At 45.6% G+C, this 22,826-nt stretch overlaps 1 protein-coding gene across 1 annotated transcript in view; it reads right to left on the bottom strand.

The window, feature by feature from the left end:
• LOC115459460 (PR domain zinc finger protein 5-like) overlaps positions 1 to 22,826 on the bottom strand; it is a 241,324-nt gene that overhangs the window by 133,414 nt on the left and 85,084 nt on the right. The window contains exons 9-10 of the mRNA XM_030189282.1: positions 17,393 to 17,550; positions 4,094 to 4,187 (exon numbers count right to left, since the gene is read on the bottom strand). Coding sequence (XP_030045142.1) covers positions 4,094 to 4,187; positions 17,393 to 17,550 — 252 coding nt within the window. The remainder of the gene's footprint in view (positions 1 to 4,093; positions 4,188 to 17,392; positions 17,551 to 22,826) is intronic.

Raw genomic sequence — 22,826 nt, 5'->3', positions numbered from 1 at the left:
ACCACCTTATCACATTCACACTTCAGCACCCTCCCCCTCAATCTCGCCCAACACTAACTACTACGTCCAGAAATCTCCAGGCTGTCGACCCCCCCACCTTATCCTCTACTATCTCTGATCTCCTCCCTTCCATCTTGTCCTCCACATCCGTTGACAAAGCTGTCTCCACTTACAATGCCACTCTTTCCTCTGCTCTTGACACCCTTGCACCGTCCACCCCCCGGCCCACAAGACGTACCAATCCCCAGCCCTGGCTGACCCCTTGCACCCGATACCTCCGCTCCTGCGCCCGTTCGGCTGAACGCCTCTGGAGGAAATCTCGCACCCTTACTGACTTCATTCACTTCAAATTCATGCTATCCTCCTTCCAATCCTCCCTATTCCTCGCTAAGCAGGGCTACTATATCCAATTGACCAATTCCCTCAGCTCTAACCCTCGTCGTCTATTCGCCACCCTCAACTCCCTCCTCAAAGTGCCCTCTGCTCCCACCCCACCTTCACTCTCTCCTCAATCTCTAGCCCACTACTTCCGTGACAAGGTCCAGAAGATCAACCTCGAATTCTCCACTACTCCCTCTCCTCCTCTTCAGCCTATATCTCACTCTGTCATCCAACCTACCCAGGCCTCCTTCTCCTCCTTTCCTGCTATCACCGAAGAGGAAATCACCCATCTCCTCTCCTCCTCGAAAGCCACCACTTGTTCCTCTGACCCCATCCCCACCAACCTACTCAACACCATCATTCCTACCATCACCCCCACCATCTGTTATATCCTTAACCTCTCTCTCGCCACTGCATCGGTCCCGGACACCTTCAAGCATGCTGTGGTCACTCCACTCCTCAAAAAACCATCACTTGACCCTACCTGTCCCTCCAACTACCGCCCCATTTCCCTCCTACCCTTCCTCTCCAAGATACTTGAACGCGCCGTTCACAGCCGCTGTATTGATTTTCTCTCCTCTCATGCCATCCTTGATCCGCTTCAATCCGGCTTTCGCCCCCTACACTCAACAGAAACAGCACTATCTAAAGTCTGCAATGACCTATTCCTCGCCAAATCCAAAGGTCACTACTCCATCCTCATCCTCCTCGACCTCTCCGCCGCCTTTGACACTGTCAATCACAACCTACTTCTTGACACACTGTCCTCCCTTGGGTTCCAGGGCTCTGTCCTCTCCTGGTTCTCCTCTTATCTCTCCCATCGTACCTTCAGAGTACACTCTCATGGTGCGTCCTCCTCCCCTATCCCGCTCTCTGTTGGAGTTCCTCAGGGATCTGTCCTTGGGCCCCTTCTTTTCTCAATCTACACCTCTTCCCTAGGCTCCCTGATTTCTTCTCATGGTTTCCACTATCATCTTTATGCCGACGACACCCAGCTTTATCTCTCCACACCACAAATCACTGCGGATACCCAGGCCAAAGTCTCGGCCTGCTTATCCGACATTGCTGCCTGGATGTCCAACCGCCACCTGAAACTGAATATGTCTAAGACTGAACTTATTGTTTTCCCACCCAAACCCACTTCCCCTCTCCCTTCACTCTCTATCTCAGTTGATAACACCCTCATCGTCCCCGTCTCATCTGCCCGCAACCTTGGTGTCATCTTCGACTCCTCCCTCTCCTTTTCTGCGCACATCCAGCAAATAGCCAAGACCTGTCGCTTCTTCCTCTACAACATTAGCAAAATTCGCCCCTTCCTCTCCGAGCACACCACCCGAACTCTCATCCACTCTCTCATTACCTCTCGCCTTGATTACTGCAACCTACTCCTGACCGGCCTCCCACGTAGCCATCTATCTCCCCTTCAGTCCATCCAGAACTCTGCCGCACGTCTTATCTTCCGCCTTAACCGATATACTCATGTCACCCCTCTCCTCAAGTCACTTCACTGGCTTCCAATCGGATACCGCATACAGTTCAAACTTCTCTTACTCACCTATAAATGCACTCGATCTGCGGCCCCTCCGTACCTCTCTACCCTCATCTCCCCTTACGTCCCTACCCGTAACCTCCGCTCTCAAGACAAATCCCTCCTTTCAGTACCCTTCTCCACCACCTCCAACTCCAGGCTCCGCCCCTTCTGTCTCGCCTCACCCCACGCCTGGAACAAACTCCCTGAGCCCATACGCCGTGCCCCCTCCCTACCCATCTTCAAATCAATGCTCAAAGCCCACCTCTTCAATATCGCCTTCGGCACCTAACCACTTCACCTCTTCTCAGGAAAACTTATCTACCCCAACTTGACATTTCGTCCTTTAGATTGTAAGCTCTTCCGAGCAGGGACCGTCCTTAATTGTTAATTTGTACAGCGCTGCGTAACCCTAGTAGCGCTCTAGAAATGTTAAGTAGTAGTAGTAGTAGTAGTTGGTATTGACCGTAGTGTCTTTACTCGTTGGTATTTATCGGGTCTTTATCGGGCCAGCTTTTTGAAGAAGACTCCATGTTAACTTTTCCTTCTCTGCTGGAAGAATTTCCTTTTATATCTTGATAGATAACGCCTTCATTCAGCTTTCTCATTTTCTTTCTTTGTCATCCATTCGCTCTACAATTCTGCGAGAAGATTCTTTCTTAGAGGACCTATGTGAGGACTTGGGGTTTGATCACTTGTTTATATAAATATCTGTGCTCATAGCGTCCAATTTATACCTTGTACCGAAGGAATTGGCAGCGTGAGCTAGGCCTGGAGCTGGGAGATGAGTGGAGCGTTCTGGAAAAGACACTGGCGAACCTGTCTGTCTTTGTAATTTTCAAAGAAAATGGTGTAAAAGTCTTGTATCGTTGGTATCTAATACCTGCCCGTCTTCAACACATCTTTCGTGGACCTTCTGTTTTGTGTTGGAGGGGATGTGGGGAACTTGGTACAATGGGTCACATCTGGTGGTCCTGTGTCAAGATCCGTGCCTTCTGGAAAGCAATTCAGCATTGCAGAGGTGGCTGGGCCGTTCCATTCCTTGGTAGCCAGTTTTCTTCCTTTTTCCCAAGAAGGTCCCAGCACTAGCATCTCCTCACGCTACCTTGGTGCAGCATGCTATGCGTGCTGCTCAAGTGAAATGGCAGTGCATTGGAAGCAATAGTCTGCTCCTCCACTGGTGAAGAGGCTCAACAAACCATGGTATATCTGTGAAATAGAGCATTTACTAGTAATTTGTCGACACTACCTTCACAAATGGGAACTCATCTGGGATCCTTTTACTTGTTCTTCTTCTGCTTAAATGCTGTTTAACTGGACTATATTGGGCTTCTCCTGTTTTATGCCTCCTTGATTAGGAGGGGGGGCTTGATTAGGGAATGAGTTGAGGTTGGAAATGGTGTTAATTTTCTCTACTATACATTATACCCTACCAGGGACATAGCCAGACACCCAAGTGTGGGTGGGCCTGGACCCAAGGTGGGTGGGCCGCACTCCACCTTGTCCTAAAAGTGATTTGGTTTCTCCCTCTCTCGCCTGCATGCCATATGGTCTTTCAAACATCCCCTCTCCCCCGTATACCTTTTAAATAGCAGATTTTCACTGGCAGCAAAACGTTGTTGGAAGTTTTTGGCTGGTGGGGCTTGGGGTCCCTGCCAGCCACATTATAGGTGTGCTGCTACTTGGTGGCCTGAACCTAAAGTGGGTGGGCCTGGGCCCACCCCAGCCCACCCTTGGCTACGCCACTGTATCCTACAAAGTTTTGAAGTTCCATAAGGTTCTCCTTATACTGTTGGGGATGGAGTTGAAGGTTGTTCCTCTTGATTTCTGTTTTTGCATTTGTAATTTGATGGAAACAAATTTTCTGTAAAAACTATACTGTTGTTAGAAGGTAGATTGTTTTTCCCTCCATGCTAAACTGTTAATAAAAACTTCTTATTTAAAAAAAAAAAAAAGATTAAACAAGGCTAACACCGGAGACAGCTGCTCATCCACCTTGCAGATTTTACTTGCAAAGAAGCAGCTCATCTTATGCTGATCTTGGGTCTTTCCCCTGACCCCTGCTGTTATCCTTCCTGTTCTCAGCACGGGCTCTTTCAGGCCTCCACATTGTTAAAGTTGGTTTCAATCTTGTGCCCCTGGACAAGTAGTTCTTTTCCCAGACCCTGTGAATGGTGCACTTACTGTTATGTATTAGCAGGTGTCTCTGCAGAGAGAATGGGGTTCGGAACAAAGCCTTGCATTCCTCACACTGGAATGGTCTCTCTTCAGAGTGGGTCTGCAGAAGAAAGACAATGGGTCAGGGGAGGGAAGGAACAGGGTAATCAATTACTGTAATTGCAGCTAACCCCTCAGGCAAGGTGGGGGGGGGGCACGGGACTCTCCCAATATACAATTCATGCAGTGCTTCATTTATTCAACAGTGTAAGTGGAGAAGAAAAGCAGCCTAATGGTTACAGCAATGGACTGAACCATAGGAGTCAGGGCTCAAATTCCACTGACAATCTTTGGGTAAGTAGTTTCACCATCCATTAGTTCAAGTACAAACTTAAGGGCTAATGCAGAAAGCAGTGAATTAGCGCCGCTGACCACACATGGGTTTCCCCCGCAAACAAATTGCCACGGGATGCAGTAATCAACAAGCATGCAAATTACTGCCATGTTAAAATTGTGGCAGTAATCCGCAGCTCATTGCCAAATGTCACCCTTCCTGTCAGTGCCTGAGCCAGGACTACCTCAAGCACCAAAAGAGTGACTTAAAAAAAATTGTTGTGGCAGTCTGCATTTCTGGGTGGTAGTTCTATTAGGTCCGACATGTAGGCTGGAGCGTCGCCATGGATGATTTTATGGACCAAGGTACAGAGTTTGAACGTGATGCGTCCTTTGAGTGGGAGCCAGTGTCTCTGTCCCCGAACAAGCCACTAGACCACCACTTCAAGGTAAGGGATGCGGTGGTGGTGGTAGCGTGTGTGGGGGGGCAGTGGTAGGGTCTGGGGTGGGGGAGCCCCATGCAGTCAGGACCTCACTATATAGTCACAAGTAGAAATCAGCATGTCCTCATTCCACAGTTAGATTAACTTTACTCATTGGGAAGAGGAGGAACATTCTTGCGCCCCCCCTCTCTTTTTGTTTTTAAAGGGTGGGTGTGCTACCACTGCTGGACGTAAATCGGGCATTTTTCTGTAAATATATCCACATTGTAAGTTGGCAGGATCACTGTACACTAAGATATCTGTTCTGCTGGCCCCTAACTGATGTGTGGCTTGAAGCAGAAAGCACAGTTTGTCTGAACCAGGGGCTCTTTTTGCATTCACGTGTTTCAGCACTGGAAGCAGGAGACAGGGCAGCGCAGAGAATCCCAAGTCATATAAGAGGAGGCAAGCTGTGAAAACTGTTAGAAGAACTGGAACATCAAAGCCTGGGCAGGAAACCAGCCCTTTCATTTTTTCCAGGCCTGTAATTCTGGTGCTGTGGCCACAGTGCAGCCTCTTGCTCTTGAGCATGTAACCCAGAGTTAGAATAATGGCAGGCTTGTGTAGGAGTCAGACCCTTCACATTTGGGCCTAAAACAACACACGGAGCTCATCTCTTTGGTATTTTCATAGCCCAGATAGAGTTTCTGATTGTGGAATGAAATGCATACTTTCAATACCAGTAAAGAAAACAGACTTCATAAAGTTCCTCTCAACTGACATCAAGGGAGAAGGATCGGCAAACTGTGTTCTTTTCAGTGCCGAACCACAATATCATAAATAATCAACATAAATGCATAAAGGAAAGAAAAAAAGCCTCAAAGAGCTCAGGGTAAAACTACCTCAAAGAGCTTAAAATCTTCATCAGTGGCAAAAAAAAAACCCCTTCCTCTTGTATTGAAACTTTACTTCACTCAAAAGTTATATAAACACAACTTAGTGTAACTTAGCTTGTTGACATCACTTTTCATGCCTTTGAGCCATCACCATAAAACTCCTCCTCGACCAGCCATGGCCAGTTTCGCCTTCCTTCATCAAGGTCAGCGGTGTATAACTAAGGTAGAAAAAGGCGTCTGTGTTCATTGATCAGACTATGAATATTAGATACCGCTTGATGGCAAAGAAAGACTTCCTACAAGTCAGATTATTTAGTATATTGTATTATTTGTCCGTGACAAAAACTGTATGTGGGGTGAATGTCAAGATCATCATATAGATGCCTATTTGGGCAAAAGAGAAAGATTAGAACCCAAAAAAGCACGTCTCCTTTAACAGAACACTGTGTAAATGTTGGGCGTGAGTTTGCTCAGTTACGCTGAACAGTTTTACAACAGATCACCCATAGAGGGGGTGATAGGCAGAAGTTATTGTGACAAGCTAACAATGATGAGTTTTCCGCTTAAATTCTAAGGAACCTGAAAGAGCTAGTAAAAGACGGCAGATAAAGACCTGTACGGTCCATCCAGTCTGCCCAACAAGATAAACTCATTGACATTTATTTAGATTTTGCTCACACCTTTTTCAGTAGTAGTATGCCCAAGTTTGATTTGTCCCTGCCTCTCTCAGGGCACAGACCGTAGAAGTCTGCCCAGTACTGTTCTTGTACTAAGTTCTGGTGCTAACGTCAAAGCCCCTTAAAATTTACTCCAGCACATCCCTATCTATTCAGTCACGATCAGTGCGTAGACCGTAGAAGTCTGCCCAGCTCCAATTTTGTTTCCCAATTACCAGCGTCGCCACCCAATCTCGGCTAAGATTCCATAGATCCATTCCTTCTAAACAGGATTCCTTTGTGTTTATCCCACAAATGTTTGAATTCCATTACCGTTTTCATCTCCACCACCTCCCGCGGGAGGGCATTCCACGTATCTACCACCCTCTCCATGAAAAAATACTTCCTGACATTACTCCTGAGTCTGCCCCCTTCAACCTGAATGCTAAAATTGAGTGGTGTCGCTTCTTTTGAATTGTTTAGGTTTTGTGTATGGATGGTGGCTATCTGTTTTGATTGGCTCCTTGAAACAGTGGCGTCTGGTGTCACCCTTCATAGGGAACAGCCATCTTTCTAGTACTGTGTGAGCCAGAAGACATGCAACCGTCTTGCCCCATCCTTGGCCACCTTTAAATCTAGACTGAAAGCCCACCTCTTTAACATTGCTTTTGACTCGTAACCACTCGCCTCCACCTACCCTCCTCTCTTCCTTCCCGTTCACATTAATTGATTTGATTTGCTTACTTTATTTATTTTTTGTCTATTAGATTGTAAGCTCTTTCAGCAGGGACTGTCTTTTCATGTATGGTGTACAGTGCTGCGTATGCCTTGCAGTGCTATAGAAGTGATAAATAGTAGTGGTAGTAGTAGTCTCTTGTAACCAGAGCTAATATTGTGATGTCATAATGCCTCAGTCCACCAATAAGAGCCAACCTCATCAGTGATGTCACAATGGCTTGATTGTCCTATACTTGGCTCACTTTTATTACATAGCTCTTTGAGCAGGGACTGTCTTTCTTCTATGTTTGTGCAGCGCTGCGTACGCCTTGTAGCGCTATAGAAATGCTAAATAGTAGTAGTAGTAGTATCTCTCCACACTCGTCCTTCCCTACACCCCTTCCCGTGCACTCCGCTCCATGGATAAATCCTTCTTATCTGTTCCCTTCTCCACTACTGCCAACTCCAGACTTCGCGCCTTCTGTCTCGCTGCACCCTACGCCTGGAATAAACTTCCTGAGCCCCTACGTCTTGCCCCATCCTTGGCCACCTTTAAATCTAGACTGAAAGCCCACCTCTTTAACATTGCTTTTGACTCGTAACCACTCGCCTCCACCTACCCTCCTCTCTTCCTTCCCGTTTACATTAATTGATTTGATTTGCTTACTTTATTTTTGTCTATTAGATTGTAAGCTCTTTGAGCAGGGACTGTCTTTCTTCTATGTTTGTGCAGCGCTGCGTACGCCTTGTAGCGCTATAGAAATGCTAAATAGTAGTAGTAGTAGTTCCAGAGCAAGTAAGAACCAGTTGTTTGTCTTTGCTTTGTTCTATTCGTCTGGTGCCTGGTTTCTTCTTTTTCTAACTTAGTTATACACCGCTGACCCTGATGAAGCAAGGCGAAACTCTGGCCATGGCTGGTCAAGGCGGTGTTTTATGGTGATGGCTCTATGGCATGAAAAGCAACATCAACAAGCTAAGTTATATTAAGTTGTGCTTATATAACTTTTGAGTGAAATAAAGTTTGAATACAAGAGGAAGGGGTTTTTTTTTTGTTGTTAAGGATGAAGATTTTAAGCTCTTTGAGGTAGTTTTACCCTGAGCTTTTAGAGACTTTTTACTCTCCTTTATGCATTTACGCTTCTGTTGATTATTTATGATATTGAGTCCTTTTTTTTTTGAGTGTTGCTTTGAAAAGCAGAGATGTCCTCAGGTGAGTTTTCAGAATAATATTTCTAGACACCATCAATGTATATCCCACAGCGGCATTTGCAAATTCTATCCAAAACAGTTTCCAAGCTGAGTGAGCACAGAGAGGTTAATAACTCAATGTACAAGACTGTGAGGCTCTGAGAACTGACCCTGTCAAAATTCACCTCCTGCTCAGCTTTAAATTTAGGTGCCTAGAAAGTGAGTGGACAAGAAACAGGAGTTAGGCACATAGGAGGTTTATTTATTTAGATTTTGCTCACCCCTTTTTCAGTAGTAGCTCAAGGTGAGTTACATTCAGGTACTCTGGATATTTCTCTGTCCCAGGAGGGCTCACAATCTAAGTTTGTACCTGAGGCAATGGAGGGTTAAGTGACTTGCCCAAGATCACAAGGAGCAGCAGTGAGACAACCCATAACCTTACACAACTACCTCAGCAATCCACCCAATCATTAAAGTCCACCTTCCATCCTGCCTAACACCTTCCCTCTTCCCTTACTCAATCTTTGTACATCACCAATTGTATCTGATATCATGGAATGATTATGTCATAACCAAACTCTATAAGCCACATTGAGCCTGCAAATAGGTGGGAAAATGTGGGATACAAATGTAATAAATTAATAAATAAATTTGAACCGGCCACCCCTGGATTACAAGACCGGTGCTCCTCCACTCCTAGTAAGCTCAGCTAAACCAAGGCGCTAGGTTAAACTGCACTAATTATGTGCAATAATTGCTATATAATATTAGCGTTCCCAGCAATTGCGGAGCTAATAGAAGCTAAGTACATGTTTATCTACATTACTATATAAGACATTCTAGAAGAATATAGAATACAAGAGGTGTTTCTGACTAATGAGGATACTCACCAGTCGATTTACCTAAAGGGATTTTGAATATTCCATAGTAAACGCTGAGCGTCACGGTTCACAGGACTCAAAACCGTTATTTGAACCGAGTAGCTGAAGTCTTTTCCTCGACACACACAGAATATAATATTAGTAGACAAGAGATACACTTGCTCACAGTGGACTTGTATATATTTCCGTTACATTTTTGAAGCAAATACCAGGTATCAATTTAATATATAATACTAGCGCAAGTTTGTATATGTGCGCTTAACTTTAGGTACAACCACTGATGCCACATCAAAGACTGGCGTAAAAACTCACACCAAAACGCTATCACTCGTGAATGTAAGCGCTTGGCATGACCCTGCCCCGTCCTTCTCCCAGTGGCATGCTATAAGACTGGTAGAACAGTGCCTTAGCACAGTTCTGCGCATGACTGACACGCTTTCAGTGTTAATTCACGCATGTACCGGCGCTATTCTGTAACCTGTGTGGTTAAAAGTGAGAACGTGTGGGAGAGGAAGTGACGTCACGTAGCTGAATGGCCGCTTGATCTTCGAGCTCCGTCCTTCCCCACCTTTAATTAAGCATTCTATGTGATAATCTCGATCATTTTCGGCCTGAAGCGCTAGAAAAGTGAAGACGATCGCTCCAACCGTCGCAAATGAGTAAAAAAACCAGCCTGCCGCCTCGCGATGGCGAGCGACTCGCCACGAGGCAACTGCTACGGGGCCTATCCCACCCTGCTTCCCCCAAACCGCGGAGCTCACCAGAGACGGAGCCGTCCTGCTCCCGGGCAGATCGCGGGGACTCGCCTCCAATGTCGGCCCTCCCGTCAGAATTGACGAAGTGCCTTGAGGTAATTCGCGCCGAAATCCAGGCTTCTAAGGAAGAAATATTAGAACACGTGGATGCGCTGAGTGTGGACCTAAGGGAATTGGGAGGCAGGGTGGAAGCGCTAGAAGAGAGAGCAGACGAACAGATGGAGAAGAATGAGGAAGTAGACAGGAGAATGACTAAGATGGCTGAACAAGCTGAGGACTTTAGATTCCAGTTGGACGATATAGAAAATAGAGGTCGCCGCCAGAATCTCCGGTTTAGAGGCGTCCCGGAGAATGGTGGGAAGGAGGACGTCCAGACAGTGGTGCGGGCGATCTGTGAAAAGCTGATGGGAGAAAACTTCGATGTTGGAGCAATGGGCATCGATAGAGCTCATAGAGCGTTGGGTAAACCTAGAGAAAACAGACCGCGGGACATGGTCGTCCGATTTACAACATATGCCAGTAAAGAGCAGATATGGCAGAAAGCGCGCCAGACCAACATGGTGGATTATAATGGAGCATAAGTACATAAGTACATAAGTAGTGCCATACTGGGAAAGACCAAAGGTCCATCTAGCCCAGCATCCTGTCACCGACAGTGGCCAATCCAGGTCAAGGGCACCTGGCACGCTCCCCAAACGTAAAAACATTCCAGACAAGTTATACCTAAAAATGCGGAATTTTTCCAAGTCCATTTAATAGCGGTCTATGGACTTGTCCTTTAGGAATCTATCTAACCCCTTTTTAAACTCCGTCAAGCTAACCGCCCGTACCACGTTCTCCGGCAACGAATTCCAGAGTCTAATTACACGTTGGGTGAAGAAAAATTTTCTCCGATTCGTTTTAAATTTACCACACTGTAGCTTCAACTCATGCCCTCTAGTCCTAGTATTTTTGGATAGCGTGAACAGTCGCTTCACATCCACCCGATCCATTCCACTCATTATTTTATACACTTCTATCATATCTCCCCTCAGCCGTCTCTTCTCCAAGCTAAAAAGCCCTAGCCTTCTCAGCCTCTCTTCATAGGAAAGTCGTCCCATCCCCACTATCATTTTCGTCGCCCTTCGCTGTACCTTTTCCAATTCTACTATATCTTTTTTGAGATACGGAGACCAGTACTGAACACAATACTCCAGGTGCGGTCGCACCATGGAGCGATACAACGGCATTATAACATCCGCACACCTGGACTCCATACCCTTCCTAATAACACCCAACATTCTATTCGCTTTCCTAGCCGCAGCAGCACACTGAGCAGAAGGTTTCAGCGTATCATCGACGACGACACCCAGATCCCTTTCTTGATCCGTAACTCCTAACGCGGAACCTTGCAAGACGTAGCTATAATTCGGGTTCCTCTTACCCACATGCATCACTTTGCACTTGTCATCACTTTGCACTTGTCATCACTTTGCACGTGTATCGATATACCAGGACCTCTCTTTATTCACTTTAACCCAGAGAAGAACAATGAAACCTGTTATTGAGATCCTGGTGAAGGAAAAGATACCCTATAGATGGACTTTCCCATTTGCTATTTGTTTTGAAATAAAAGGAGAACAAGTACGCTGCCGTAAGGTAGAAGCAGCATGGCAGTGTTTGTATGTGGCGGGCTTGGCCTCAACTGAAACTATGTCGCAGGAGCTGGCCCCATCTACAAAAGCCAAATTGCAGCGGTGGAAGCGAGTGGAGAAGGTTGGGAAGAAAAAAGCACCGCAAACATGAACATGGTCAACCTGACTTGGAATAACTTAAACTGTATTTGTGGTGGGCTGCTCCCTCTTGAGACCAATGTGTGGAGAGTGATCAGATCACGAAGACAGGAGGTTGCCAAAGGCTGGAAGGTGGAGGACGCATAGAGCTGTATGTGTGGAAAATGCGGTGGGGTTGGGGGCGGGGTGGGGGGATTAGGCGAGATAGGAAATGTACTTATAATTAGTTACTGTTTAAACACGTTGCACTGTTTGGCTGGTGGAGTTACTTGCTCTAAGTTCCCAAGAGGTGCTGTTGCACCAGTTGGTGGGTAAAAGATAGAGGGGAGGGGAATAGAGAAGGGAGGTGGGAGGGGGGAAGAGAGGATAGGGGAGAGGGAGGGAATAAGTGGGGGGGGGGGATTAGGGCTAAGTTCAAACCTTTCATCATTGAAATGTTATGACATGAGTAAATTCAATGACGGATTTTAAATTTCTTACTTATAATGTAAAAGGGTTAAATTCCCCATACAAGAGACATGCAATTGGCCGTGAATTAAGTGTAATGCAACCACAAGTGGTTTTTCTTCAGGAAACCCACTTTTTGAGGAAAAATGAGGGCTTGCTCCGCCTCAAGCAGTACCCGAAGGTATATTGTGCATCAGATGTAAAGGGGACTAAAAAAAGAGGAGTAGCCATTATGTTTCGAACAGATGTTCAAGTGCAATTGAAGCATGTAAAAAGAGATCCAGAGGGGAGATATCTCATGCTGCATGTTCTTTTGGAGCAGGAGGAATACACTCTGGTCAATGTGTATGCTCCAAATGAGCGCCAGGAGTCATTTTTCAGGCGGCTCCAAAGGGAATTGAAAAACTTTGTTACAGGCAAGCTGCTGATGGCAGGAGACTTTAATGCCACCATGCAACCGGGACATGATCGCTCGGCTCCTCCTGCTCCAATTGATTATAAGGTATCTCAGGCATTGAGAGATTTAGTGGAGGAGATGGGCCTTTATGACTCGTGGAGATTGAGACATCCTAGGGGGAGAGACTACACCTTCTACTCCCATGTGCACCTTTCTTACTCTAGACTTGATTATGTGTTTATTGATAGGACCTTATCAGAGGGAGGAGGGGACTCATATATTGGTCACATCACTATCTCAGACCACGCCCCAGCTTGGGCCATAGTACCATCCCTGACAGACGAGGTGCGGCAACGCAGGTGGACGCTGAACAACTCCTTGCTGCAGGACCCGGACATTGTGGCTAAATTTACCCCAGTTTTGCAAGAGTATTTTGATACCAATGTGGATTCGGGTCCTGCACTGAGTGTAGTGTGGGATGCGTTTAAAGCAGTCTCAAGAGGCTACTTTATTAAATGTGCTAGTCAGAAGGCTAGGGTGCGGAGAGAGCGTCTGGCACAGTGTGTGGAGAGGCTGGGGGGTCTGGAGGCCCGGTATAAGGCCACGGGCTCCGTGGCGGACTTCCGAAGGCTCCAAGCGGTGCGACTGGAGTTGAGGGAGATACATGAGGAGAGTTTGAAATATGTGCATGCACGCCTAAAGCAAGTATATTATGAAAGCACAAATAAACCTGGTAGATTGCTGGCCCACAAATTACGAAAGATGAGAGCAGATAGACACATTCTGAGAGTGAAAGATGAGAAGGGTAAGATGCTACATACATCAGGTCAGATTAGGGAACGATTTGCTCAATATTATGAAACCCTATATAGAAGGGATGCTGCTGTACAAATTGGGGAAATTGACAACTATTTAAAGGAGAGGGGTCTCTCGGTCTTGTCAGAACAGCAGAAGAGAGAACTTGACACCCCAGTAAAGGCGGAAGAGGTGCTCCAGGTGATTAAAACACTACCAACAGGGAAGGTCCCAGGATTAGATGGCTTTACAAACGAGTTTTTTAAAAAATTTGCTGGTCAGCTAGCGCCATACTTGGCCTTGGTCATCAACTCGGTAAGAGACGGGGCTCCACTTCCTAACACGATGATGGAGGCTTGGGTGGCGGTTATACCAAAACCAGACAAGGACAAAACTGAATGTGCATCGTATCGCCCCATTTCAATACTGAATACGGACGTTAAAATACTGGCAAAGGTACTGGCGAATCGTCTGAGTAGAGAACTCCCATATCTGATTCACCCAGATCAAGTGGGGTTTGTGGCTAAAAGGCAGGCAGGGGACAATATAAGGAGAACTTTGGACCTGATTTATGCAGCGCAGGTGAAGGACAGACCACTGGTGATGTTAGGATTGGACGCAGAGAAGGCATTTGACCGGGTCCATTGGGGATTCCTGGACAAAGTGTTACAAAGGGTAGGGATAGGTCAGTTCTACAGATCCTGGATACAAGCCTTTTATAAGACACCACAAGCCTGTGTGAGAGTTAATGGGGGGAATTCCGGAGCTTTCCTTTTGAGTCGAGGCACTAGACAGGGATGCCCACTATCCCCCCTTTTATTTGCACTGGCAATGGAGCCTTTGGCGGCTGCAGTTCGGGAGAACGTAGATATTGCTGGAGTTCAGATAGGAGCGCAAGAACACAAAATAGCACTATTTGCAGATGACGTTCTCCTGACCTTGACTAAACCATTGACTTCCCTGCCAAATGTAATGAAAGTGATAGAGGAATACACTAGAGTCTCTGGGTACAAACTCAATGCCAGTAAATCGATTGGCTTAGCGATGGGAGTACCAGCGGAATTGATGGAAACGTTAAAGACATCTTTTCCTTTCGTGTGGGAAGACAGGAACTTAAGATATTTGGGAGTCCGCATTCCTGGGAACCTGTCAAATCTTTTTACAGATAATTACCCGAGCCTTAAGAAAGAAATACAGAGGGATCTAGATCGATGGATGTCAATGGGACTGTCCTGGTTGGGGCGCATTGCGGCAATTAAAATGAATGTCTTACCCCGGATTTTATATCTCTTCCAGGTACTTCCTATGCGTTTGTCTAGATCCTTCTTGTCGAGTTGGCAGGAGACCTTGATGAGGTTTATCTGGAATGGGAAACGCCCACGCTTGCCCCGAGCGTTACTATATAAGAGTAAAAGGGATGGAGGCTTAGGGGTTCCTAACCTGTTTTGTTACTATAACGCGGCACAGTCTAAAGCAGCAATTGAGTGGTTTAGAGCAGAGGACCACAAACTGTGGGTACATATGGAACAGGCATTGATAGGTTCTCGCAAGCTGGGGCACCTGATGTGGATAAATGGGAAGGCTAGAGGCCGGGTGGATAAATTCCCACCCACAGTGCAGGCCACCTTTTACTACTGGGACCAAATGTTTAGGGAACGACAGCCACCAACATCGGGATTGGCGCCAATAGTGGACAACCCGATGTTTGAACCGGGACTGGGGCATACCATATTCAGTAAATGGGCAGAAGCTGGACTAGATCTAATGGGACAGCTACATGTGGGATCCGATATAATACCATACGAAACATTAGTGCAGGACTACGGACTTGGAGCGAGTGATCACTACGCTTACTTACAGCTCCAACACTTTCTCCAGGGGCCTATATACTTGGAATGCATGGCTAGAGAGATACATCCACTGGAGGAGGTGTGTGTTGCCTCACAAGGTATGAGAGGTATGACAACGAAATTATATGCATATTTGATAGCACAACTTAAACCCTCCATTTTACATCGTGTGAATTGGGAGCGGGAATTACGGTTTACCCTATCAGAGGTGGACTGGCTGAAATTGGAGAGAGGGATATTAAAGTCCTCAACGGCAGTAGCTATAAAGGAAAGCGCCATAAAAGTCTTTTACAGGTGGTACCTTACACCTTTGCGACTGAACCATATGTATGCTAATGTGTCGCGAGAATGTTGGAGGCAATGTGGAGCAGTAGGCTCGATGGGACATATATGGTGGACATGCCCTAAGGCGCAGGCCTATTGGAGGGGAGTGCGTGCAAGATTGCAGACGTGGGTGGGGAAATCTGTACAGTGGCATCCCTTGATTTTTCTATTAGGACAAAGACCAGAGGGCCTCACCTCGAACCAGTGGCTTCTGGTGAGAGGAGCTCTGCATGCTGCCCGCATCAATCTGGCTAAGAACTGGAAGGTGGTATCAGTCCCTCCAATTGCAGGATGGATTACAAAAGTGAAATATATATGTGAGATGGAGAGACTGACGGCTCTAAAAAGAAAAATACTGCATAAATGGGAGGGGATTTGGGGGCCCTTTGTTAAAGCTTATCCTGGATAAAAGACGAAGGGTTTGAGAGGGGAGGGGGGGGAAATAGAAGGGATAGGGACAGGGAATTTGGGAGGGGGGGGAGATATTAGAGAGGAGGGTGATAGGTAGGGAATGGGGTGTTACTTATAAATAAAAAGTAAAAAGTTGAAGTATAATGTGTATTTGACTACATATGGAATACTAAATGGTAGATTCTTTGTTATGCAATTGTCACATTGTTATGTGTATTTTTGAAATGAATATGTGTGAGACACGCTATGTTCAGAATTAACAATGTTCAATAAAGACTTCTAAAAATTAAAAAAAAAAAAAGTGAGAACGTGTGCATGTGATTATAGAATGAGGGGGACGGGCTAAGCGTAGAAAGCGGGGGCCGGCCGGAAACCCTCCTAAGCGCTAATCAGATGTCCAGGTGTCCAGGCAGAGTTGACACTTCTGCACGTTATCTGTGGCGTTGAAGTGCCGGCATACCAGCTCTACGGTGGCCTAAATGCTCTGCCTACATTATAGGCCCGTACTTCACCTGCTAGGTTAGAATTCTATAAAGGTTAAAGAACAGGCAGACGGTTAACACAATTACTCCCATAACACTAATGCTGATTTCAGTTCTCGCCACCTGATTTTTGTTTTTTTAATTACACCATAGTTTCAAGTACATTAAAGGTTTATACCCCACCCATCAAAAAATGTTTGAGCAGATTGCAAAGTAAGGAGGGAAAAAGAGGAAAATGGAAACGACAACAGAGCAAGAGGACAAGGAATGAAATACAATATAAAAAGAAAAGCAAAGAGGGCAACACGGGGGGGGGGGGGGGCCCATGTACTCCAGGGCAGAAGCGGAGCCAGGTTGATGGTGCGGGGGGGGGGGAAGCGAAAGCGGCAAGATAGCAGACTTCCGCCAGCGCCGGAGTACATTTTCAATGCAACAGGACGAGAAAAAAAATAGGCGCCGGCAGAACTCCGTTTGGGGGAGCGGCTGCTCCCCTGGCACTACGCCACTGCTCCAGGGTACCATCACTCTCAAGGACATAGAGATAGCTGCCCTTAATCTAGGCATTATTGCTGTGCCCTGAACCCTCTCTTTGCACCCCCCCAACACACTCACATAAAATAATGTCATACACAGAGGGTCCCCTCCGCAATCCTAACTTATGATTCCGCAGGTCATCTTCCTTCCTACTTGCACCACTGAACTGCACCAACAATGCTCCTCATTATTAGAGAACGTTAAGTGACTTTGCTCAAGCTCATGCAGTAAAGGCCAAGTTCTCCAGCCTCGGCCATGTGGCTACAATGCCAGACATGACAAACACAGCACGTTCTCCGTTAATTCCACATTACTCTTAGGAGACATCGCAGCTTCCGTGTCCAACAGCGCACAGGATGCTTTCTTCTCATTAGTCTCAGATTCTTGACTGTAATTATTGTATTGTAACATTTATACCCCGCGCTTTCCCACTTAATAGATTAAAGAAACAAGGACAGAGCTTTACCTTCTTGTGATTCTTGTAAACATTTCTGTGAGCAAATGCCTTCCCACACAGTTTGCACTGATAAGGTTTGTCTTCGCTGTGAATGATTTTGTGTGCAGTCACTTGATCCAGTCGCTTGAAGGACCTACTGCAAACTTCGCAGGTGTAAGGGCGTTTTTCTGCAGAAAATAAGTGACAACATTTCATTTCCTGCTTCATAGAGGAAAGACGACAAAAGAATCCTCAAGAGAGATCTTTGTAATTAAGCCAGCCTAATTAAAACTAAACCAATTAGAAAGACCTCTAATGCCCTTCATGTTAAAGGAGGTTATGGAAGATGAGCACTGGCATATATGAAGAAATTGGGACATTCCTTGCAATAATACTCCTAAAGCCTAATGTTGATTAATTAAATCAAATCCACAGTGACTGACTCCAAAGAGGGAAAAGCCTAAAAAGCATCATCAACACAGCAGAGATTCAATGCAAGACTAACAATAGAAATCAAACAAAATAAAACATGGAAAAGAAAATAAGATGATACCTTTTTTATTGGACATAACTTAATACATTTCTTGATTAGCTTTCGAAGGTTGCCCTTCTTCATCAGATCGGAAATAAGCAAATGTGGTAGCAGATAGTATATATAAGTGAGACATCCCAGCACTACTTTGACAGTCTGACAGGGTGGGAGGGTGGGGGTGGGTAGGAGGTATGCATGGGGACCTCAAAGCAAGACTAAAAAATCCAGGCACAGCCTGAATCAATGATACCCAAGTGTCACTAAGCACCCTAAGTACTCAGACTCCAGCACAAAGCTACACATTCAGCACACAAGATTTCACAATTCTGCACACCTAATCAGATCACAGAACACAAGGGGGTCAATATTCATTCAGCCAGTGACAGAGTAGCTTTATTCCCAGATATTCAATGCCGAACCATGTCCAGAAACAGGCACTGAATGTCAGGCTTTGTGTGGCCGGCTCTCTCTGATGTGGTTAAATGCGATATTCAGCACTTAACCACCTAAGCGACATCAGAAAGATAGGACTGATTTTATGCTGAACTTAGACGGTTTAAGTGGGAGCTCCACCCCGGACCACCCAGCTTTGAATTTAGCTCTCTGTGGTGATATTCAGCAGTACACTGAGCTGCTGAATATCAGAGTATACCCCCCCCCCCCCCCCCCCCCACACACACACACACACAAGCGATTTAACCAGCTAGGAGACTTTTCCGGCCGGTTGAATCACTTTGAATATTGACCCTGATATAATCACTGTCTGAATAATCATTAGATGCCACACACACACAAAAAAAGTTATTACTCAAAAGATAGAGGTTTTGAAAATTGTTTACAGAGTGTGGGGCACTTACGTCAATCTTGTTTCATAAAGACACCTTTGTGCCTATCAAATAAGCACCAAGAATCAGCCTTGATAGCGTGCAAACGCATCTACCTCTGTATTGTAAAACACAGCTCTGCCTAAGCCTTGCTGCCAGAAATGCTTATATACAGTCAACATAGCAGTATATGTGACCTTTTTGGTGTGTGTTCTTCTACATGTGTGCCTCACCATGCAATTTATAAAGGCCTCTTCAGCGTGTGCAACAGCCATACTGGGTCAGACCAATGGTCCATCCAGCCCAGTATCCTGTTTCCAACATTCCCATGTACCAATCCCAGGACAAGCAATGGCTTCCCCATGCCTGTGTCAACAGCAAGCTATGGACTTATCCTTTCATAAAACTACTCCTAAGTCCTGCTCATGTTCCCAGCTTGGCTTACCCAGGCCAGAACGCCCCACCTTCTCTTGTCCCCCACTCAGATCAATCCTCTCCTGGTCTCTCACCCAATCCCAATTTTTTTCTCTTTGTTCTTGATATGCTCAAGTCCCCCTCTATTCCCAACTTACACTTCCTGCTCCACCAGCCCTCTCTCTCTCTCTGCGCGCCCATCAAGCTGGATCCCCCATGCCCTTAATTCTTTCTCCCCCACCCCAGCCCATACTCTCTACCCCATCTGCTAAGCAAGATGCCAGGCTCCCTTCCCTAGGTTCCATCCCAACCCTGCTTCCTCTTCTTCCTGCTTTGGTTACCCAACCACACAGCAAACGATGCCTCAGTTCCAGCGTTTCTTCTTTCTGTCACCCAGAGCTGCTTTTGTTTTTATCATTTCCTCCTCATAAGGACACCAACATCAGGCTCTGGGCAACCAAAAGGTGGCAGCAGTAGCACAAACACTGCTAACTCCTTATTCCTGTGCCAAATTCTGCAAGGCAAGGCAGAATTCTGCCTTGGGGGGAGGGGGAGGGATTTGGCAGCTACCTCAACTACATACGGTAAAAGCATGACCAGTTCCGTTCCTTCAATCAAATTCTCTGCCAACCTTGGAGAAGTGGCCTAGTGGTTAGGGTGGTGGACTTTGGTCCTGAGGAACTGAGTTCGATTCCCACTTCAGGCACAGGCAGCTCCTTGTGACTCTGGGCAAGTCACTTAATCCTCCATTGCCCCATGTAAGCCGCTGCATTGAGCCTGCCATGAGTGGGAAAGCGCAGGGTACAAATGTAACAAAAATAAAATAGATACTATTGGAGATTCTACATGGAATGTTGCTACTATTGAGATTCTACATGGAATGTTGCTACTATTGATATTCTGTTGCTACTATTGGAGATTCTACATGGAATGTTGCTTCTGTTGGAGATTCTGTTGCTACTATTGGAGATTCTACATGGAATGTTGCTACTATTGAGATTCTGTTGCTACTATTGGAGATTCTACATGGAATGTTGCTTCTATTGCAGATTCTACATGGAATGTTGTTACTATTTGAGATTCTACATGGAATGTTGCAACTATTGGAGATTCTACATGGAATGTTGCTATTCCACTAGCAACATTCCATGTAGAAGGCTGCGCAGGCTTCTGTTTCTGTGAGTCTGACGTCCTGCACGTACGTGCAGGACGTCAGACTCACAGAAGCAGAAGCCTGCGCGGCCACATTGGTGATCTGCAATGGCCGACTTCTACATGGAATGTTGCTAGTGGAACCGAGTTCGATTCCCACTTCAGGCACAGGCAGCTCCTTGTGACTCTGGGCAAGTCGCTTAACCCTCCATTGCCCCATGTAAGCTGCATTGAGCCTGCCATGAGTGGGAAAGCGCAGGGTACAAATGTAACAAAAATAAAATAGATACTATTGGAGATTCTACATGGAATGTTGCTACTATTGAGATTCTACATGGAATGTTGCTACTATTGATATTCTGTTGCTACTATTGGAGATTCTACATGGAATGTTGCTTCTGTTGGAGATTCTGTTGCTACTATTGGAGATTCTACATGGAATGTTGCTACTATTGAGATTCTGTTGCTACTATTGGAGATTCTACATGGAATGTTGCTTCTATTGCAGATTCTACATGGAATGTTGTTACTATTTGAGATTCTACATGGAATGTTGCAACTATTGGAGATTCTACATGGAATGTTGCTATTCCACTAGCAACATTCCATGTAGAAGGCTGCGCAGGCTTCTGTTTCTGTGAGTCTGACGTCCTGCACGTACGTGCAGGACGTCAGACTCACAGAAGCAGAAGCCTGCGCGGCCACATTGGTGATCTGCAATGGCCGACTTCTACATGGAATGTTGCTAGTGGAACCGAGTTCGATTCCCACTTCAGGCACAGGCAGCTCCTTGTGACTCTGGGCAAGTCGCTTAACCCTCCATTGCCCCATGTAAGCTGCATTGAGCCTGCCATGAGTGGGAAAGCGCAGGGTACAAATGTAACAAAAATAAAATAGATACTATTGGAGATTCTACATGGAATGTTGCTACTATTGAGATTCTACATGGAATGTTGCTACTATTGATATTCTGTTGCTACTATTGGAGATTCTACATGGAATGTTGCTTCTGTTGGAGATTCTGTTGCTACTATTGGAGATTCTACATGGAATGTTGCTACTATTGAGATTCTGTTGCTACTATTGGAGATTCTACATGGAATGTTGCTTCTATTGCAGATTCTACATGGAATGTTGTTACTATTTGAGATTCTACATGGAATGTTGCAACTATTGGAGATTCTACATGGAATGTTGCTATTCCACTAGCAACATTCCATGTAGAAGGCTGCGCAGGCTTCTGTTTCTGTGACGTGCAGGACGTCAGACTCACAGAAGCAGAAGCCTGCGCGGCCACATTGGTGATCTGCAATGGCCGACTTCTACATGGAATGTTGCTAGTGGAACCGAGTTCGATTCCCACTTCAGGCACAGGCAGCTCCTTGTGACTCTGGGCAAGTCGCTTAACCCTCCATTGCCCCATGTAAGCTGCATTGAGCCTGCCATGAGTGGGAAAGCGCGGGGTACAAATGTAACAAAAAATAAAATACCTGACACTACTACTATCTTGCTTTTGTCTCTCCTAGATTGTAAACCGCACTGAACCCTGGAAAGGGGGTATTAGTGGCATACAAGAATTGATTTGAATTGGGGTCTGATTACGTACCTTTCTGTAAACCTCTTAAGGCAGCTCTAGTCAGACAATATGAGCTTTCAGGCTAGGTTAATCATAATTTTACGTACTACTTGTTCTACTAAGATTTTGTAGATAACCTATTAGAAATCTGAGCTTGGCCTAACCAGATTTTACAGAAGCTTAGCTTAACTGAGCTCAATCTATACATGACTGTAATTTCTCTGATTGACTATTTCATGATGATTGTAACCTCCCAGTCTTTTCAACTGGTTATATTTTTAAATGGGATCCACTCCAAACCTATTTAAAGATATTTAGGGGAATAAAACTCTATGGTAATGTAATGTACAGGAAGAACAACTTGTCACTACAGCAGCAAGTGTGTGTATATTTCCAAATGCAAATGTTCAAAAGTGACTGCAGTTCCTTCAAACTTCCCCAGATTCATTTAAAGATACAAGCTGATTTTTCTCTTTCCACCCATTAAATGGATTTATACTGAGCTTCTCTTCAAGCAAAGGTGGAACATATAGATACATAAGATATCTACACATGAGGTCAGAAAGGTGCTTAAAATTAGGGTTACCATATGTCCGGATTTACCCGGACATGTCCTCTTTTTGAGGGTGTGAAAGGGGGCAGGGCATGTGTCCTCCTTTTTGAGGGACAAAATATGGTAACCCTACTTAAAACGATCTTAGCTAGGGTAGGAGTGGATAAGCAGCACGGGCAGCCCATGTGTGTGTGTCTGGTTAAAGAGTCTAGCTTTTACCTGCTTCCTGAAGTAGTGATAGCGTTGTGTGAAGCGAAGCCTTGGAGGGTGAGCAGAGATGGAATAAGATGCATGAGCAGAGATTCTCACAGTCTCACTCCATGAATGCAATGTGGATCAGTTGCAACAGCAGCTAAAACCAATTCAAGTCTTAAGTTTCTAAACAGGAAGTGTCAAGCTGAAGAAACTAAGAA

The sequence above is a fragment of the Microcaecilia unicolor genome, unplaced genomic scaffold (assembly GCF_901765095.1).
Source record: "Microcaecilia unicolor unplaced genomic scaffold, aMicUni1.1, whole genome shotgun sequence".
Classification (NCBI taxonomy): Eukaryota; Metazoa; Chordata; class Amphibia; order Gymnophiona; family Siphonopidae; genus Microcaecilia; species Microcaecilia unicolor.
This window is presented reverse-complemented; position numbering and strand designations above follow the sequence as displayed.